Raw genomic sequence first — 19116 nt, 5'->3', positions numbered from 1 at the left:
GCTCACGCTCTGTCTGTCTCTGTCTCAAAAACAAATAATGAAAACACTAAAAAAATTTTTTTAAATGTTTTGAGTCAGCTTTGCCTAAAAAATACATATATAGATATATCAGGATGACATTTGGTTAAAAAAAAAAAAAAGCCTTGGAAGGAAAAAAAAATCATTTTCTTTCAAGTACATAGTTTCCCAAGTCAGGCTAGTCATTCACTATTCCCAGTGAGAAGAAGAAAGGGTTGAAGAACATATATGTTCTGGTAACCTCAGAAACCAAAGAAACAGAACCCAAGGAAGAAAGACAAATGAAGAAAAGGTCTTATTTAAATTTAAATTCAGGAGCACCTGGCTGTTTCAGTTGGTAGAGCATGCAACCCTTAATCTCAGGGTGGTGAGTTCGAGCCCCACATTGGGGGTAGAGATTACTTAAACATAAAATCTTCAAAAAGTTTTTAAATTGGTACAGATTCTGTTTCATGTTATGCTCAGCAAGAAGAAGCGAGAAGTTTCCTGACACAGTTACGTGTTTTTCCCAAGCTTTTTCATTAAAAAAAAGTTATTGTTGGAAAGGTGTTTCATGTTCTGTACAAATTCTCAAACTGTAAACTTCAACAATGCGCCACACAAAATATTCTAATATTCATTTAATTAGAAAGTATGCTTGTTGTAGGAATGGCATTTGCTTACTTAAATGAGCAGTGGTAATGAAACCCACTACTGCATACCAGACCTCGTTTCTGGTTTTGTTCTGAATTGATTATGCAAAGTAAAATAAAAATGGCGGCTCCAGTGGATTTAAAGGCAAATGCAATGCAGAGCCTATTTTCATCCACAACAAGGACTCTCAAATATAAACCTCCAGCCTGAGACCTTTCCTCTGCTGTTCCCTGGGTCCTGGTTTGCCTCTCCTCAGCTTTCAGCTCTCTGGTGAAGCTTCACATTTTCAAAGAAACCTTCTTTGACCACATAATCTACGTTACGTTCCTTCGTTTTACACTTTCTTGGAACACCTTCGTTTCCTTCTGTGTGTTTGTCATTGTTTGTAATTATATACTTTATAGTTTGCTTAAAAAAAAAAAAAGAAATCTGTCCCATTAGACTTCATCCACCAAAGTAGTTCCTCACAAATGGCAGGGAACCAGGCCCTAACACGGTATCTAGCACACAGTAGGTGCTCAATAAATATTTGTTGCATGGGTGATCTGTCGTTTTGGCATTCTGGTGTACACAGGTGAGATATGGGCTAAATACATGAATTTGAAAGTCTGCATTTGAACAGTATTTAAGTATAAGAGAGTCAATGAGATCGCCCATCCCAAGGAGAAAGTGGAGAGAGAAAGAGACAGAGAGAGAGGGAGAAAGAGTGAGAGAGAAGGAGGTTTGGAACAGAGCCTTGGGGATGCCGACATTTATTTGGTATAAAGCAGATGCTGGCAGAGGGTACAAAAAAAGGAATTGCCAGAGAGGTAAAAAGAAATTTGGGAGAATAGGTTGCCAAGACAGCCGGTAGAAGAGACTCAGTAGGAGTGGCCAGTTGTGGAAATACAGCTAAGACCTAAGTCAAGACGAGGCGAGAAATGTCACATTGAGTTTGGCAGTTTCAAGGTCAATTGTGACATGCATAAGAGCAATTTGGGGGAGGACCAGAAAGGATTTTTTTTTAAAAATCAGCTGTGTAAATGTCAATAAATACTGTTGTCTTCATTGCGTTATGCTGTGATGGAAAATTATTCATAAACCTGGTATGAAAACATACTGTGCTATAAATACATGTTCATATTTTTTAACTCCTAAAGAAATGATGTAATATAATTTTTTAACATTTTAAGTAGAAAGGACCGTAAAAGAAAACCAAACCAAATATGCGTTTGTATGGACTTAATGGCAGGGGGGAAAAATCACTTAGGGTTTATTTGATGGCCTCTACTTTTACATTTTGTAAACCTGATTTTTAAAATTGTGTGTGTGTTTAACATGCTCGTTGTATAAAAATGAAACAAAACAAAAAAGCCGTATACGTTAAGAGAAGAAATTTAAAATCCTCATAATATCTTCAGCTAACGTTTTGGCGCTTATGTTTTAGGACTCGTTGTGCATGCATGCATTCATTCATTAACTTATTACACATCTGCCTCAGAGAGGAGAGGAACTGGGCAGGCAGTCAAGGGAGGTTTGGTTTCTTTTTAATGGGAGAGACTGGGGCATGTTTTAAAGGCAGTGCAAAGAAAGACCTAGTTTAGAAAGAGGGAAACGGGATGATCCTTAGAGTGAGGTTTCTGCGAAGGAGTGGATTTTAAGCACAGAGAGGAGGAATCGTTTTTGATTAGGGGGAAGAAAAGCGTTTTGAGGGGATGGAAAGAATATACACATACACACACGAACACGTACATGTATTTTATTGCATCTACGTGTAGGTACTTGGCTGTATCTACCTGTAGGTAAGCAGCAATCTCCCATCGACACTTGGGTATATATTTTTACTTTACTGCACGAATGGAGCGTATTGTATTTACATGCTTCCTGCGGTGTGAGTGAGTTTGGAACCCGCTTCTTCACTTATTCTATTGTAACCACTTTCCCCTCGCCGTCGTCCTTCCTCCCCATCATTTTTGCAGTAGCTCAGTTTTTAAAGCCACCTTAGAGTGTTGGACATTTTGGCCGTTCACGGTTTTTCACCATCGTCCATGCCGGCACTTAACATCTTGACGGTGAAAATATTTGTAGATACCCAGGATTATTTTCGGAACAGAAATCCGTGCCCGTGGAATTGCTGAGTCAAACGGTCTGCAAAACTCGGTGGATAAAAATCGCTTTTAAACCTCCTAGCCCACCTCAGGTATGCATTCTTCACCTGAGGAGGAAGCAGAGGAGCACAGAGGTTAAATAACTGGCCCAAGGTCAAAAATAATTACAAGTGGCGGATTTCAAAAGCCGCGCGGGGTCATCTTGCTGCGGCAGGGGTAGAATTTGCGATTTAGGATTTTTTTTTTTTTTTTTTTTTTTTTTGGTGTGTTTCGGTGGGGGAGGGGCCGGGCGGCAGGGAAGGAAACTTGTGTCGCAGCAAAGAAGGAGGAGGAGGAGGGGCGGGACTCCAGTCGGATCGCAGCCGGCAGCGGCGAAAGAGGCTGGGCCCGGGGCTCGGCGGGCTCCCCAGCCTCTGTGCGGGGCGCCTAGGAGGCAGTGAACTCCCTCAGGGAGGTCCGGGCCGCCGGCCGCGAGCCGCGCCCGGGCGGTTGCCAAGGGCCCGTCCCGGCAGCGGGGTTAGTTGCTAGGACCTCCATCTTGAGGCCGGCGGCCGCGGCGCCCCCGGAAGGGGTTGCCGAGCGGGGCATTCACTTCCGGTCTGGGGCCTGCGGCGGCGGCGGTGGCGGCGGCGGCGGCAGCGGGTCGGTGTAGAAAATGGCGCTGGTGCAGCGGCTCGGGCCTCTCCCCGCGGCGCTGCGGAGGGCTTGAGGCTCGCGAGCCTCACTCGCCGCGCCCCACTTGCTCGTGCACTTTACACACATGAGGTGAGCAGGGCGGGGGCCTCCCTTCGGGCGGGAGGAGCCTGGGGCGCTGCCGCAGGGCCCGCGACCGCGGGCGGCGGCGGCGGCGGCGGCGGCGGGCGTCCCCGAGACCTCGGGCCTCGACGGGGAGGGGGGGTGCCGCGAGGGCGCCGCTGCGGAGGCCGAGCGGGAGGCCCGAGGGGCCGCGCCACGCAGCTGGGGCCGGGCCGGGGGCTGCGGCTCGCCCGCGCAGCCCGCCCGCAGTCCGGGCTGCAGCCCCGCAGCTTTGTGAGCACCCCCGGGCTCCCCTCCCCTCCCCCATCCGCCCCGGCGCGAGCCTCTGCCGCAGCAGCTCCGTTTTCACGCGCATCTCTCTCTCCCTCTCTCTCTCCCTCTCTCTTCCCCCCTCCCCCTTTTCTTTTCTCTTGCAGAGAATTGGAAGCTAAAGCTACCAAAGACGTAGAAAGGAATCTTAGCAGGTAAGATGGGCGAGCTTCCGTCTGTCGCCCCATTAATCGTATATTTGCACTCTGGTTCGCCCTTTCTGGGTTTAGAAGTTCCCCCGTGTCATTTTCTTTCGCACGCAGGGAATAGGCAGACGGGAGAAGAGGCCGGAGGGAATACTGGATGGAGGGATTGCGGGGAGATGCGTAATTACGCGTGTGTTCTTTTCTTTGGGAGAGAAAAAAAACAGCGAAAAGCAATTCTTGTAAACTTAGTTAAAGCATTCTCACCCTTTTAGAATTTAATTAGGGGACTTGTGCATTAATTACTATTGTAAATGGTTGCAGGCATTGTGTGACTCATGATTGAGGCGGCCCTTATGGCGGGCTGTCAAACTGTTTTGGCTTCCCCGTTATTACTTTGTAACTCAAATTGTTGCCTTTATAAGAAGATACTATGTTCGCATTTTTTTTTTTTTTTTTCCTCCAACACATTGTAGTTAGGCGGATTCTGTTGCACTGGAAACAGTTTTGCCCTTGAACTTGAACAAGCATAAACTGCGTTTTGTTTTCTTTTGAAACTAGGTTTGTGTCTGTGTTCGGTGTGTGCTCTTTTTATCAGCTGGTGGAATAATTAAAAATTTGTTCCCAATGCGTGGTTATCATTTCTATTGGGCCTGAGTGCTGTTGCACTGGTAACTTAAATCATCACCACAAAGGGATTTTTTGGTTTTTTAAACGTTGCCTTTATGGAAATGCTTAGCTTTATTGAGCCATAATCGCTTAAAGCATCAGAGCATTGCACTGTATTTAACTCCTTTTCACATCCATTTCCTCAGTCTTTTTTTTTTTTTTTTTTTTTTGCCATTTTCTTTTGAATCCTATTGAGAGACTCAGAGAAACTTCTAGATTAACCTTATCAGTGAGCAGCTTTCTTTTTCACTTGGCCAGAGTAAAGTAAAATTTCTCCTGTCTCAGGTCTTAATGGAGTTTGTCCTTGACGACTGTAAGTTTTAGGTTTACGTTATGGTGAGGTTAATAACACAATTCAAATCATGTGAATATTTTTCACCACATAAACTCATTCCAAATTGCTGGTCTTTTGAGTTTTATAGATAATTAGTCTGTTAAGGTGATCATTAAAAAATCTTTTCAGTTGGTGAGGGTGGGCATCATTGGCTTACCAAATAAGAGATCTTCTGTTATAATTATGGAGACTGGTTAAAGGAAATTAAGCCTGACAACTCTGACTAAATATCTGTCCTTCGGACATTTAATAAGTTTTGTTGTCAAAACCTTTAAAAAAAATGTTAAGATATGAAACCATGAAAGAAAACAGGTTGAATTTTCAGCAGCAGAAGGGAGATTGGAGTCTCTTTCTCCTTCCTTTTTTGCTTTGTCAGGTAACCCTATCAGTATAATTTCTATGGAGGTTTTCTGGGGCTTAATTAAAAATTGCCTCTACTGTGGGTATAATTTTCATACGCTATTCTAGTTGGATAGAACTTAGAGTCTCCGTATGAGCTATGTATCAGAGTTTGAATCCCGGCTCTGCCACTTGCAGTATGACCTTGACTCTTGGCAGATCACTTAGCCTCTCTGTGTAATCTGTAAAACAAGGGGTTCGGGCCAGCCAGTTGCTAAGGTGTGTTAGGCCCCTTGGGTTGTATAGAAAGGAGTCCAATGTGACGCTTGGCAACAGAGAGCTTGTTCAATCCGGTAGGAAGACTGTGATATGTGCACAAGTAACTAATACAAGGCAGATGATGTAGAGGTCAGGCCACCATCTCCTGCCATGCTTGAAGATCGAAAAGGAAGGACGAGTATCAAGGAGGTTACAAGGCAGCGTATACTAAGGACCATGAGAGGGTAGTGTTGCTTAAAGGTTAAAAGTGTTCCGAGGGGGGAGAGGTGCGATTAGGCGGGCAAATGCTTTGTGTCAACTCCATCTCTGTGCTTCCTTTTTCCCATATAAGGAGAGTGTGTCTGTCTGGAGGCATTTGTGCTCTCCCTAGGAAATCCAGGCATTATCCTGTATTCCTTTAGCAAACATGTCTTCAGCATCTTCTGTGTTCCAAACGCGAGGCTAGGCACCTGGGAGGAGAAGAGAAGTAGCTTAATGTACTGAATGCGTACTCTGCCTGGCACACTCTTCTCAAGACTTTACGTGGACTCCTCTGATCCCTGGGTCACTGTGTGAGGTGGGTGCCAGTGGTCCTGTTTTATAGGAATATTCCTGCTCTGAGACAAAGGTTAAGGAACTTTCAGGAGGCCACACCACTAGTAATTGAAGGAGCTGTCAGGCTTTAGATCGTGTCGTATCGTCTGTTACTAGAGACATGGTTCTTTGCCTTGAAAAATTCGAAAATATCTCTGAGGAGGCAGAGACACAGGTACATATAATACTTTCAGACCAGAGCTTCTTAGTCTGGGCTCTGTTGATGTTTTGGACCAGATAGTTTATTATTGTGAGGTCTGCCCTGTGCATTGTGGGGTGTTCAGCAGCATCTGCCTGTAGTACCCTCATCCAGGCGTGACATTCAGAAACGTCTTCAGATATTGCTAAATGTTCTCTGGGGGGGGGGCAAAATCACCCCCACAGCTGAGAACCACTATTCTAGATCTTCATGTTCCCCAAAGATAACCAAACATGCAAATTTTTAATGTTAAGTTAATTTTAACGTGTTTTAGTACTGTGGAAGTCCAAATGTTACTGTGTGTACCCCTGTTTTGAACCCTCCAGTCTCTGAATGTCAACGTCGTATTGCCGTTCTTCGTTCCCTCTGCCAAGTGGTAGATCCTCAAGACAGCGTGCCAGGTAGTGAGCGAGAGTTAGAATCAGCACAAGACAGAAATTTCGTTTACTTACCCGGGGTAAACTATAGTTCTTTCACAGTTGGCCATTAAAATGGTCACTTTCTGCGGCACCTGGGTGGCCCGGTCGGTTAAATGCCCAGCTTCAGCTCAGGTCATGAGCTCATGGTTCGTGGGTTTGAGCCCTGCGTCGGGCTGTGCTGACAGCTCAGAGCCTGAAGCCTGCTTTGAATTCTGTGTCTCCCTCTCTCTCTGCCCCTCCCCTGCTCACGCTCTGTCTCTCAAAACTAAATAAACATTAAAAGAATTTTAAATTGTCACTTTATGTCAGTATCATGGGCATTGAAAAGAGGAATCTAGATGGGGGTGGTCACATTGGAACGGAACTTTAAAGGATAGAATCGCTTTTGAAAGGCAGAGGAAAGGGCAGTGTGAGAACAACAGAACTGAAGGCACAAAATCCAGGAAGTACAGGGAATTTTGAAATAGCAGTGGGTAGTTTGGTTGGATTGGCGTACAAGAACAGGGACGGATGCAGTATTAGGTTGAGGACTTTGGGCATAGATGTTTCAGTAGTGTGGAGCTATCATACGCTCTTGGGGAGGGTAGTGTGATATGCTAGAATAATGGTAACTTGTGATGTGGGCTGGAGGTGTGGGAGGCCCGGATTACAGCGGTGGTAGAAAAGGCGTGAGAGTGGGAGATACTGAGGAAGTGCAGTCCGGGATTTGGCAAGTAACTAACCTGGGTTTAGTTGTGAGAGGGGCCTAGACACACCGGGGTCTCCGTTTTGGATGAATGGGAGATTGACTCAGCCTCTGAACAGAATAGAGGTCAGAACAGAAATAGGAATTTGGTGAGAGAAGATAGTAAGTTACATTTTTGAGTTGTAAAAAAAAATTTTCGAATGCAACTGATCTAATTTGAAAAACTCTTTTGCAGGCCATAGCCATAGAATCATTGGGTATTTAGAGCTAGACCATGACATCAGAGAGACCAGCCAGTATTCTGAGCCCTTTTTTTTTTTTTTTTTTAATGTTTATTTATTTATTTTGTGGGGGAGGGGCAGGGAGAGAGGGAGACACAAAATCCCAAGCAGGTTCTATGGAATCAGCATAGAGCCCTACATGGGGCTCGAACCCGCAAACCGTAAGATCATGACCTGAGCCGAAATCACGAGTCAAACACTTAACCGACTAAGCCACCCAGGTGCCCCATGACCCCTGTTTTACAGATGAGAAAGCTATGGTTGAGATAGATCTAGTAACGCAGTCAAGGTTATATTCTCTCAAGTGACAGATCTGGAATTCCAACAGGCCTCTCACCTCTATCGAGTTCTTGCAGCTGAGCAATATTTTATTTTATATTGCACAGTAAAAAAATGATAACTTTGGTTTCTCCTTTCGGGAAATGTAAAAACAATTATCTCAATGTATTGTGTGCTCATTCTAGTTAATTTGTTATAATGTAGGGTATATCATCTAAAGTAAAAGTTACATGTTTCATGTTAGCTGATTTCCACCCCCCTCCAAACCAGCTATTGAATGCCATCATTTAAGAAAATTTGTTAAAGACGCTGCGATGCCATATAAAATAGCATCTAAACTGGGACATTGTTGTCTGAGGCACTTTTGCCTGGGACAGGTGCTCCGTAAAAAAAGACTAGGGACGGCAGGAGTGAACCAGGATAGCAGGTCTCCCTAGATAAGGTGGACCCTGCTCTTGTAATTCATCAGCCTTTAGCTGCAAAAAAAAAAAAAAAAAAAATTGCCTTCTGATTTTTGTTACGCTTTTCTGTTGCCTTCCTGTGATATGGTTTGGAGGCCAGCAAATTCATAATGGTAGGTTTCTTTCTAGTTTAATTTGGCAGCTATGTGGTAAATCAATTGATAGAATAAATGAATCAAACCGTAAGCTTAGTTTAAAAATGCATAACAACCCTCTGTGGAAAATTTAAATATGAACGTCATTAAAAAGTCTGAGTACTACTCTGTAACCTCTTGTGTTTTTGGCATCTGAAGTAAGTCTGCAAGTAATAATTAAAATCCCTTACAGTTCTCTTTTCTGACTTCAAAAGTACTGCCCATGATTGGAGAGACTAAAATAGAATGTGCTGTATGTATTCTCTTCAGACTGTCTTTTGATAGGTCTCTCACTCAAAGTCAAGAAAAATGACCTCCCATTTAAAATTTTTAAAAGGTCATTCTAATCTTCAGCAAAATAGCAAGAATAGTGCAGTGAACACCTGTATCTCTTCCTAGGTTTACCCATTATTAATCTTTTGCCATAGAGTTTTATCATGCCAGTTCACGCCTAAGTAAGACAATGTGTACCTCCTAAGAACCAGGGCATTCTACATAACCATCGCATTGTCATGCACGGGTAAGTTTAACTTTGTTGCAATGCCATTCTGTCCATATTCACATTTTCCCAGTCATCCCACTAATGTCTTTTTTTTTTTTTTTTTTTTTAACGTTTATTTATCTTTGAGAGAGAGCGAGAAAGAGACGAGAGAGCGGGCACACGAGCATGCACCAGTGGGGGAGGGTTATAGAGAGAGAGGGAGACACAGAATCCGAGGCAGGCTCCAGACTCTGAGCTGTCAGCACAGGGCCCGACGCGGGGCTCGAACTCACAAACTGTGACATCGTGACCTGAGCCGAAGTCAGACACTCAACTGACCTAGCCCCCCAGGAGCCCCAGTAATGTCTTTATAAATATGTTGGTTTCCCTCTCTAAATTCCTTAATCCAGGGTTGCTTTTAGTTGTCTGTAATTTCCTTATGTCAGGAGCACTCCTTTATCCTCTCCTTCCCCTTTTTTGCAGGCTTCAGTTTGGATTTTTCTGATGGTTCCTATAAGATTAGATTCAGTTAAACCTTTTCGGCAGGAATAGTACGTAGGTGATGTGTTGTCACTAGGTCACATCAGGCTCCTTCCCCCACTGTTTTTTAAACAGATTAACTGAAAGTTGACCCTGTACTTTTACCTTTACGTTAACTCAGTGTTTCTTTTCATTTTCGGATATGTTGACAATTAGTTTAAACTGAGATATTTTAAATAGTTGAGGTTACGATAATTACAGGTCTTCTGTTTAAACTGATCGCTTGTAACGATTGTAGCTTTCTTGAAGGGTCATTCTGAAGGTAGCTCCCTAACTGTTAGACATAAAATTGCTTGTTTTCAACTATGACCGGTGATAACCTTGGTAAGAAAATGAAACATAGGGCCTGGGCTCGTGATCTGCTTCCTGAAAAAGGATGCCACCAGAACCGAGATTCTCATCCTGGATTCCACACAGGGATACAGATGGCATGAGGTAGTTTGAAAAATTGAATGTGTGCTTTTAAAAAAATGGACCTTAGCATTTATCGGATTTCAAAAGGTCATGGTTCCCCAAAGAGTAAGAGACAGTGTGTTACAGGGAGGGTATCAGGGAGCTGAATAGTCTCAACAAAAAGGGAGATTTTAAGACTCAAAGAGAGAGAGTAACGTTTGACAGAGGCCTAGTTTCTCTCTTCAGAAAAAAAAAAAAAAAAAAAACCCACAAAAAACCATGGAAGTAAATATAGTTTAAATGTCTTATGAAGGTGGTCTTATTTTAAAAACGATTTGCATACTCTGGGTGTGTGAGTTGGCTCTGAAGCAGAAATCCTAGCCTTTCTACTCTTGTAACTAGGGGAGAGCATTTTGAATTTGCAGTAGTATGTTGTGTGGCAATGACTCAGCTGACTTCCCGTCTCCGATGGAGCGTTCACAACAGATTGAAACCTGGTTAAGGAATTTTGTACTTGGAACCTTACAAGATATTTTCCGCAAACAGCAATTGATTGGATTGGTATAGTAACCAACAAGATTCAACCAAGTCACTTATTTTGCTGTTCTTACTAGTGGTTTTGAGTCAGCTAGCATTTACTGAGCAGCTTGACGCACCGATTGTTGAATATTTTTATAATTTTGACATCTGTGTTTTGTTGACTTGGGTCTTTTCTTATTCTTTTGAAGTGTCCCTGCGAAACACAAGGCATTAGTGCTGTGTGGTGCTTAAATATGCACCAGTCTTAAATGTGATTTTAAGCATTACTCCACTGCTTGATAATTGTCAGAGAAACATGTTTTGCTTAGTATTTCTACTTGTGAAGCTCCAGGTGATGTGAGGTGTATGTGTGCATGAGACTTTTCCCACGTGAAGATAGGAAGGGGCATAAAGAGCATCCTCTCTGCTGCTGCAAGTTAATCGTCCTCAAGCGACAGTTCTGAGCGTGTCCCTCACTATTTAGAAACCTTTCCTGGCTCCCCAGTGACTCTGGAATTTAAGCATAGACTCGTGTCTATGCTCAGCTTATCTATCTCTTTAGTGTTATCCAATCTATTCTTGCCCTATCCTCAACTTTTACTGCAAACGTTTCTGTTAGTTTCTCCCTCCATTTTTTATTTTCTATTTTATTAAATTTTTTTTAATTTTTTTAGAATTTTTTTAATGTTTATTTTTGAAGGAGAGAGAGAGTAAGAGCAGGGGAGGGGCGGAGAGAGAGGGAGACACAATGTGAAGCAGGCTCCAGGCTCTGAGCTGTCAGCACAGAGCCCGACGCGGGGCTCGAACTCACAAACCACGAGATCGTGACCGGAGCCGAAGTTGGACGCTCAACCAACTGAGCCACCCAGGCGCCCCTCTCCCTCCATTTTTTAAATAGCAACTTTATTGAGATACAGTTTACATACCTTGTAAAGTATACAATTCTGTGGGGTTTAGTATATTCATAGTTGTGCAATTACCACAACTGCCTAATTCCAGAACATTTTTATCATTGCCTAATGCCCCCCACACCCCCGCCAAAAAAACCCCTGTACTTTATAGCAGTCATTCCCCATTCACTCCTCCATGTTGTAGCATGCATCAGTTTATGGGTGAAAAACATTCCATTGTGCATCTATAACACATTTTCTCTTTTTTTTTTGGTTTTTATTTATTTACATAATTTTTCCACCCAGTGTAGGGCTTGAACTTGCAACCCAAGATCAAGAGTTGCATGCTTCTCTGACTGAGCTAGCCAGGGCCCCAATATACCACATTTTCTTTATCCATTCATCGTTTGATGGGCGTTAGAGTTTTCACTTTAGGGCTATTATGAATAATGATGCTGTGAACAGTCCTGTACAAGTGTTGGTGTGGCCATGATGTTTTCAGTTCTCTTGGGTGCCTACTTAGAAGTGGCAGTGCTGTGGCATATGGGAATTCTGTGTTTGACTTTCTGAGGAGCTGCCAGACTGTCTTCAAAGCATCTGAACCATTTTACATCTGCACCAGCTCTGTATGAGGATTCCAGTGTCTCAGCATCTTCACCAACACTTCTTATTCTTTTTTATTATTGTCATCTTGGTATGAAGTGGTATCTCATTGTGGTTTTGATTTTTTGATTTGCATCTCATTAATAACTAATAATGTGAGCATTTTGTGTGCTTATTGGCCATTTGTGTATCTGATTTGGGGAAATCTCTATTCAAATCCTGTGTCCATTTTAAAATTTGGTTCTTTTTGTTGAGTTATAAGGGGTCTTTTTTTAATTTTTTTTTTTTTTTTTGTAAGATTTGATTTTTAAGTAATCTCTTAAAGGCCCAAGGTGGGTCTTGAACTTACACAGCCTGGAGATCCAGAGTTGCAGCCTCTACTGAGCCAGCCAGGCACCCCATAAGGGTTCTTTATATATTCTAGATACAAGTCTTGTGTTAGATACATGGTTTGTAAATATTTTCTCCCATTCTGTGGGTTGCCTTTTTTCTTGATGTCCCTTGAAGCACAAAAGTTTTAAAATTCGGTATGTCCAGTTTACCGTCTTAACCAAATCTGAGTGTACCATTTAGTGACATCAAGTGCATTACATTCACCATGTTGTGCAGCCGTCACCACCAGCCGTCTCCACTGCCCTTCTCATCTTGCAGAATTGAAACTCTGTACCTATTAGGGGCGCCTGGGTGGCGCAGTCGGTTAAGCGTCCGACTTCAGCCAGGTCACGATCTCGCGGTCCGTGAGTTCGAGCCCCACGTCAGGCTCTGGGCTGATGGCTCAGAGCCTGGAGCCTGTTTCTGATTCTGTGTCTCCCTCTCTCTCTGCCCCTCTCCCGTTCATGCTCTGTCTCTCTCTGTCCCAAAAATAAATAAACGTTGAAAAAAAAAATTTTTAAAAAGAAACTCTGTACCTATTAAACAATAACTCCCCATTCTCCCATACCCTCAACTGCCGGCAACCACTATTCTACTTGCTGTCTCTGAATTTCACTGTTCCAGGTGCCTCATGTGAGTGGAATCATATGTTTTTCCTTCTGTGGTTGACTTATTTCTCTTAGCATAACGTTTTCAAGGTTCATCCATGTCATAGCACATCAGTCAATTGATTTTTGTATGTTGATCCTGTACCCTGCAGCTGTGCTGAACTTGTTTATTATTCCTACTAATCGGTGTGTGTGTGTGTGTGTGTGTATGTGTGTGTATTTAGGACTCTCACTCTATATATAACATCGTATCAGTGAATAGAGATGGTTTTATAACTTCCTTTCCAGTCTCAGTGCTTTTTATTTACTTTTCCTGCCCAATTTTTCTGAATAGAATCTACAGTACAGTGTTGAATAGAAGTTGGCAAGAGTGGACTTCTGGTCTCGTTTCTCATCTTGGAGGAAAAGCATTCAGTCCTAACCATTATGTATGTTATGAGCTGGTAGCTTTTTGTAGATGGCCTCTATCAGGTTAAGGAAGTTTCCATCTATTTCTAGTTTGAGTGTTTTAACTTGTCGTGAAAGGATGGATTTTGTCAAATGCTTTTTCTGTGTCTAGTGAGATCACCATGTCGTTTTTGCCCATTGTTCTATTACACTGTTGTATTCCATCAATTTTCATGTGCTAAACCAACCTTGCATTCCAGGGACAGATCCCACTTGGGCACTGTGATTAGTACTTTTTATACGTTGCTGGATTGGGTTTATTAGTCTTCTGTTGACGACTTGTGTCTGTATTCATAAGTGTTACTGGTCTGTAGTTTTGATATCTTTGTCTTCTTTTGGTACCTGGTACTTTGTTTGGTCTGGTTTGGAATCTAGGGTCTTGAATTGTTGTTCTGGCATCTACCTCATTTTTCATTGTGCTGTAATAATTGTTGTTTTTTTTTTTTTTTAATTTTTTTTTTTTCAACGCTTATTTATTTTTGGGACAGAGAGAGACAGAGCATGAACGGGGGAGGGGCAGAGAGAGAGGGAGACACAGAATCGGAAACAGGCTCCAGGCTCTGAGCCATCAGCCCAGAGCCTGACGTGGAGCTCGAACTCATGGACCGTGAGATCGTGACCCGGCTGAAGTCGGACGCTTAACCGACTGCGCCACCCAGGCGCCCCTGTAATAATTGTTTTTATGTATTCGCTTCTGTTTTCATTTTGTCTTTTTAATTTTTTTCCATCGTTATAAAGGCAGGATTGACAATTGAAATAATTTCATCCCTGCCTCACCAGTGGTTAGTGCATTGCCCTTGTGTGCTGTTTTGTTTTTAAGATACTGAAACCTAACTCTGTGTAAGTTGAAGGTGTACAGTGTGCTGATACAATGTTTATATATTGCAGTGTGATTACCACCATAGTGTTAGCTAACACCTCTAATCATGTCACATAATTAGCATTCCTTTTTTGTGCGAACATTTGAGATCTAGTCTTTTAGCAACTTTGAAGCGTATACTACAGTATTGTTGGCTATAATCACTATTCTGTTCATCAGATTTCCAGAATTTACTCCTGTTCTAATTGCAGGTTTGTATATTTTAACCACTCCTCCCCAAACCCCCCATTCCCTGGCTCCTGGTAACCACCGGTCTGCTTTGTTTCTATAAGTTCAGCTTTTTTTTTAGATTCCACGTGTAAGTGATGTCTATAGTGTTTGTCTTTCTCTGTTGACTTCTTTCACTTAGCACAATGCCCTAAGGCCCATCTAGTTATTGCCAATGGCAGAATTTCCTTCTTTCTTTCGGCTGAATAGTATTCCATTGTGTACACACCCACACACATCCCACATCTCCATCATTCACTGATGGACACTTAGGTTGTTTCCATATCTTGGCTATTGTGAATCATGCTGGAGTAAACGTGGGAGTGCAGATATCTTTTTGATATCTTGTTTATATTTTCTTTGGAAATATACCCAGAAGTGGGATCACCGGGTCATTGGTAGTTGTATTTTTAATTTTTCTGTAAGTTTATTTATTTTGAGAGAGCACAAGTGAGGGAAGAACAGAGAGAGAATCCCATGCAGGCTCCACACTGTCAGGCACAGACCCAGATGTGAGGCCTGAGCTCATGAACCATGAGATCATGACTTGAGCCCAAATCAAGAGTCAGACACTTAACCAACTGAGCCACCCAGGCGCCCCTGTATTTCTAATTTTTTGAGGAGCTTCAAGACTGTTTTCCATAGTGGGTTCACCAGTTTACATTCCCAGCAGTGCACAAAAGGGTTCCTCTTCTACCTGTTCTCACCAACACTTGTTATCTTTTGTCTTGATGAGAGCCATTCAGAGAGGTGCATCAGTTCTGTTTTCTGCTGTCTGTTCTCCCTTCTTCAGTTTGCACCCTTCCTTGTGTCCTAACCTTAGCCTTATTTAGTGCAGGATTTTGGATCTCAGTCTTGTAGCTAATGAGGAGTGTACACTTATTATGTGTGTCCATTAAGCACTTTCTCTGCATTACCTAATTTAACCTTCACAACAACCCTTGGGAGGAGGTATAATTTGAGACTTCTCATAAGGGGGAGATGGAGGTTTGAGAGAAAAGAAACAAGTTGCTTACACAAGTAGATATTGGAGATTGAAGTGCTTAAGTAGGATCGTCCTTCCGTAGAATGTGGGTAGAAGAGTGGAAAGAACACATATTTGGTGGTGGGGATCACGTTAGAGTGTTAGTCAAAAGCAAGGAAGCAGGAGCTTAATTGCAGTGCCCAATGCCGGGGAGTACAATACAAGTAGAACTGGTTTTTGCCTTCAGAGCAGCAAGTAGTCCTATTTGGAAGAGTGAGATTAACATCTGAAACAATTAGAAAATGAGCATCATTTAATTAGAGGTCAAGAGTGAGGTTTGTGTGAGTTGGAAAGAATCCTGAAGGAACTAGTAATTAAGCCTCAGAAGAGTATAGAGTTTAGGAGAGTAGTTTAGCAAACCAGGTTTTGGGTCAGCCTTACCCCACTACCATATACCATACAAGTCACTTAGACTTTCTGATCATTGGTTTCTTTAAGTTTCAAATGGGAATGGCATCAGTTCTGTGTGTCAGAATTGCAGGTTCAAATAGATAATCTCTCAGAGCACTTGCAGACTATAGGGTGCTTCTGTCATTGTGGTGGGGTGTCTGTTCTGTTTCTAATTTCACTGACTGTCCTCAACCTGAGCTTTTTATTTTAAGGGCTTTAAAAAAAAAAAAAAAAGAAGTTTATATGCTTAGAGGGAGCATGGGCAGCGAGGGCAGAATCCCAAGCAGACTCCACACTCAGTGTGGAGCCCACCGTGAGGTTCGATCCCATAACCTTAGAATCAAGAGTTGGATGCTTGACCAACTGAGCCACCCAGGTACCCCTGAGCTTTTAATTTTAAAATAATTTCAGATTTAGAGAAATTTTACAAGAATAGATCAAAGAATTCTTGAATATCCTTCACCTGTATTCCTCAAATGCTAACATTTAACCACATTTGTTTTATCATTTTTCTTTTTACGTCTATACTGCTTTTTTTCTGAACCCTTTTAGAGTGACTTGGAAGCATGTTGCCTCTTTAGCCCCAAAAACTTTTATGTAGTTATTTCCTAAAATCAACGACATTTCTTAATAACTGTATAGTACCATTATCAAAATTGGGGAAGCAATATTGGTGCAGGTTTTAAGAGTAAAGCTATAGACCTTACTCAGATTTTGCCAGTTGTCTCAATAATGCCTTTTAGAGCAAATAAAAAACAAAACAAAACTGTTCTCATTGGAGATTCAGGCCAGGAACACAGTTTGCATTTAGTTTTCATGTTCGATTAGTCACCGGCATTCTGGAAGTTTCTCAGTCTTTGTTTTTTAAGACCTTTAAATTTTTTAAAGAGTACAGGCTAGTTATTTGGTAGGATGTCCCTCATCCATATTTGTGTGTTGTGTCCTGTTGGTTAGGTTATTACGCATTTAAAAAAATTTTTTTTATTTTAGGGGCACCCGAGTGGCTCAGTCGGTTAAGTGTCTGACTTAGGCTCAGGTCATGATCTCACGGTTCATGAGTTCAAGCGCTGTGTCGGGCTCTGGGGTGACAGCTCGGTGCCTGGAGCCCGCTTCAGATTCTGTGTCTGCCTCTGTCTGCCCCTCTGCTGCTTGCACTCTGTCTCTCACATTGTCTCAAAAATAAATAAACATTAAAAATTTTTTTTCTAAAATTTTTTTTTATTTTAGAGAGACAGGGAGAGAGAGTGCATGTGAGTAAGGGAGAGGAGTAGAGAGGGGGAGACAGAGGGAGAATCCCAAGCACGCTCGACACCCAGCTCCATGCAGAGCTCGATCCCAAGACTCCAGGACCGTGACATGACCCAAGCCGAAACCAAGAGTTGGAGGCCCAACTGACTGAGCCACCCAGGTGCCCCAGGTTATGCATTTTGGGCAGGAATAGCACAAAACCAATGTTGTGTTTTGCCTGGTGCATTCTGTCACGAGGTCGATGATGTTCATCTGTGCCGTTACTGGTGACGGTAACTTCAGTTACTTGGTTAAGGTGGTATATGTCAGGTTTGTAATTGTAAAGTTAGGATTTTTCCTTTTGTAATTAATAATTATATTGTTGGGAGAACTTTGAAACTATGTAAAACATCTTGTTTCTCACCAGGATTCTTGCCTCAGTCAATGGATTGCCAAATAGTGACTTTCCAAGGCCATTATTCTTTCCATATTTGTTGACATTCTGCTGTAAGATCTTTCCCTTTTCCCTGTGCATTTATCCATCCGCACATTTATTAATATCATTAAGATCTCCCGGATTCTTATTTTCTTTGGTGGATTGTAATCCTTTACTTGAATTATTTGGTGCTCAGATTATGAGGCCAGGGGAAGCCCCCTTCAGGCTTAAACTCTTTTTGAAGAGATCCAGACTCGGTATCATCTGGATAATGCATTGCTATCTCTGTCTTATTTTCCCTTCATTCTTTTTTTCTTGTTAAGTTACTTATTTTGAGAGAGAGCGAGCGCTCAAATGCACACACAACAGAGTGCCAGGGAGGGGCAGAGAGGGAGGAAGAGAGAGAAACCCACACAGGCTCCATGCTGTCAGCATAATGGGCTCAACCCCACGAACCGTGAGATCATGACCTGAGCCAAAATGAAGAGTCAGACACTTGACCAGCTGAGCCACCCAGGCTCCCCTTCCCGTAATTCTTAAGCAGAAGATACTCAGACTCTTCACTGCCACCTGTGCCTCTAAAGCTAAGCTTTCTGTCTGTGCTCTGTGGTTCAAAATCAGATAGTATCTAGAAATATACATTATTGCCATCCGGATATTTTTTTATTAGTTTGCGTGTGCTTCCAGAATTTCCTTATGCAAATAAAACACAAGGGGATATGTATTTTTATCTCTTCCTATTAACACAAAACATAGTATACTGAATCTTACAGTTTTTTTTTCCCCAACTAACTGAATACCTTCCAGAATCTTTCATACCAGAACATGGATATCTTACCTGTTTTATAGCTGCGTAGTGTTTCATTTTATGGATGTATCACTTTTATTGAACTCCTTCAGTATGTGTGGCTATTAAACTGCCTGTGACTCTAAACTAGGCTCTCTTGTGTCACCCCGTCTGTTGTCACTTTCTCTGATACTTATATTCCCTAGCCCCTTTTATCTGCAAATAAGCTCTAGTCTTTATTTTATTTTATATGTTTATTTATTTTGAGAGAGAGCAAGGGAGAAGGGGCAGAGAGAAAGAATCCCAAGTAGGCTCCACACTGACAGCACGGACACAGGGTTTGAGCCATCATATGGGGCTCAATCTCACAAACTGAACTGTGAGATCATGATCTGAGTCGAAATCAGGAGTCACATGCTCAACCGACTGAGCCATCCAGGCGCCCCTAGTCTTCTTATTTTAAAAACAATCCAAAAAACTTCATTTTTATTGTGTTCTCTTTATATCACTGCCAAAGTTTTTGAAAAACTTGTCCAAACCCCTGATTTCATTCTTACCTATTTTTGCTGCATTTGGGTTTCCATCTCTACTATGTGGTGAAATTATTGTTTTGAAGGTTACTAGTGACTTTGTACTGTGTAGTGCTAGACTGGCTTTGGTGATTAATTTACGTGTAGGAGGACGAGAAGGAGAAAAGAAAAGGGAGGGTTGGCA

General features: G+C 42.3%; 1 protein-coding gene across 18 annotated transcripts in view; it reads left to right on the top strand.

Annotated features, from left to right (window-relative positions):
* Nucleotides 1-2872: 2872 nt before the first annotated feature.
* TNRC6A (trinucleotide repeat containing adaptor 6A) overlaps nt 2873-19116 on the top strand; it is a 100325-nt gene continuing 84081 nt past the window's right edge. For 6 of the 18 annotated variants that reach the window (XM_045460962.1, XM_045460957.1, XM_045460960.1 and 3 more), the window contains exons 1-2: nt 2876-3503; nt 3911-3958. In XM_045460962.1, the coding sequence (XP_045316918.1) occupies nt 3499-3503; nt 3911-3958 (53 nt within the window). In that variant the 5' untranslated portion in view covers nt 2876-3498. Of the gene's footprint in view, nt 3504-3910; nt 3959-9026; nt 9119-19116 lie in introns of all 18 variants that reach the window. The other 12 variants (XM_045460952.1, XM_045460954.1, XM_045460956.1 and 9 more) reach the window with 5 other exon arrangements.

The sequence above is a fragment of the Leopardus geoffroyi genome, chromosome E3 (genome assembly GCF_018350155.1).
Source record: "Leopardus geoffroyi isolate Oge1 chromosome E3, O.geoffroyi_Oge1_pat1.0, whole genome shotgun sequence".
Taxonomy (NCBI): Eukaryota; Metazoa; Chordata; class Mammalia; order Carnivora; family Felidae; genus Leopardus; species Leopardus geoffroyi.
Note: the sequence above shows the minus strand (reverse complement) of the source record. Positions and strands in the feature narration are given on the sequence as shown.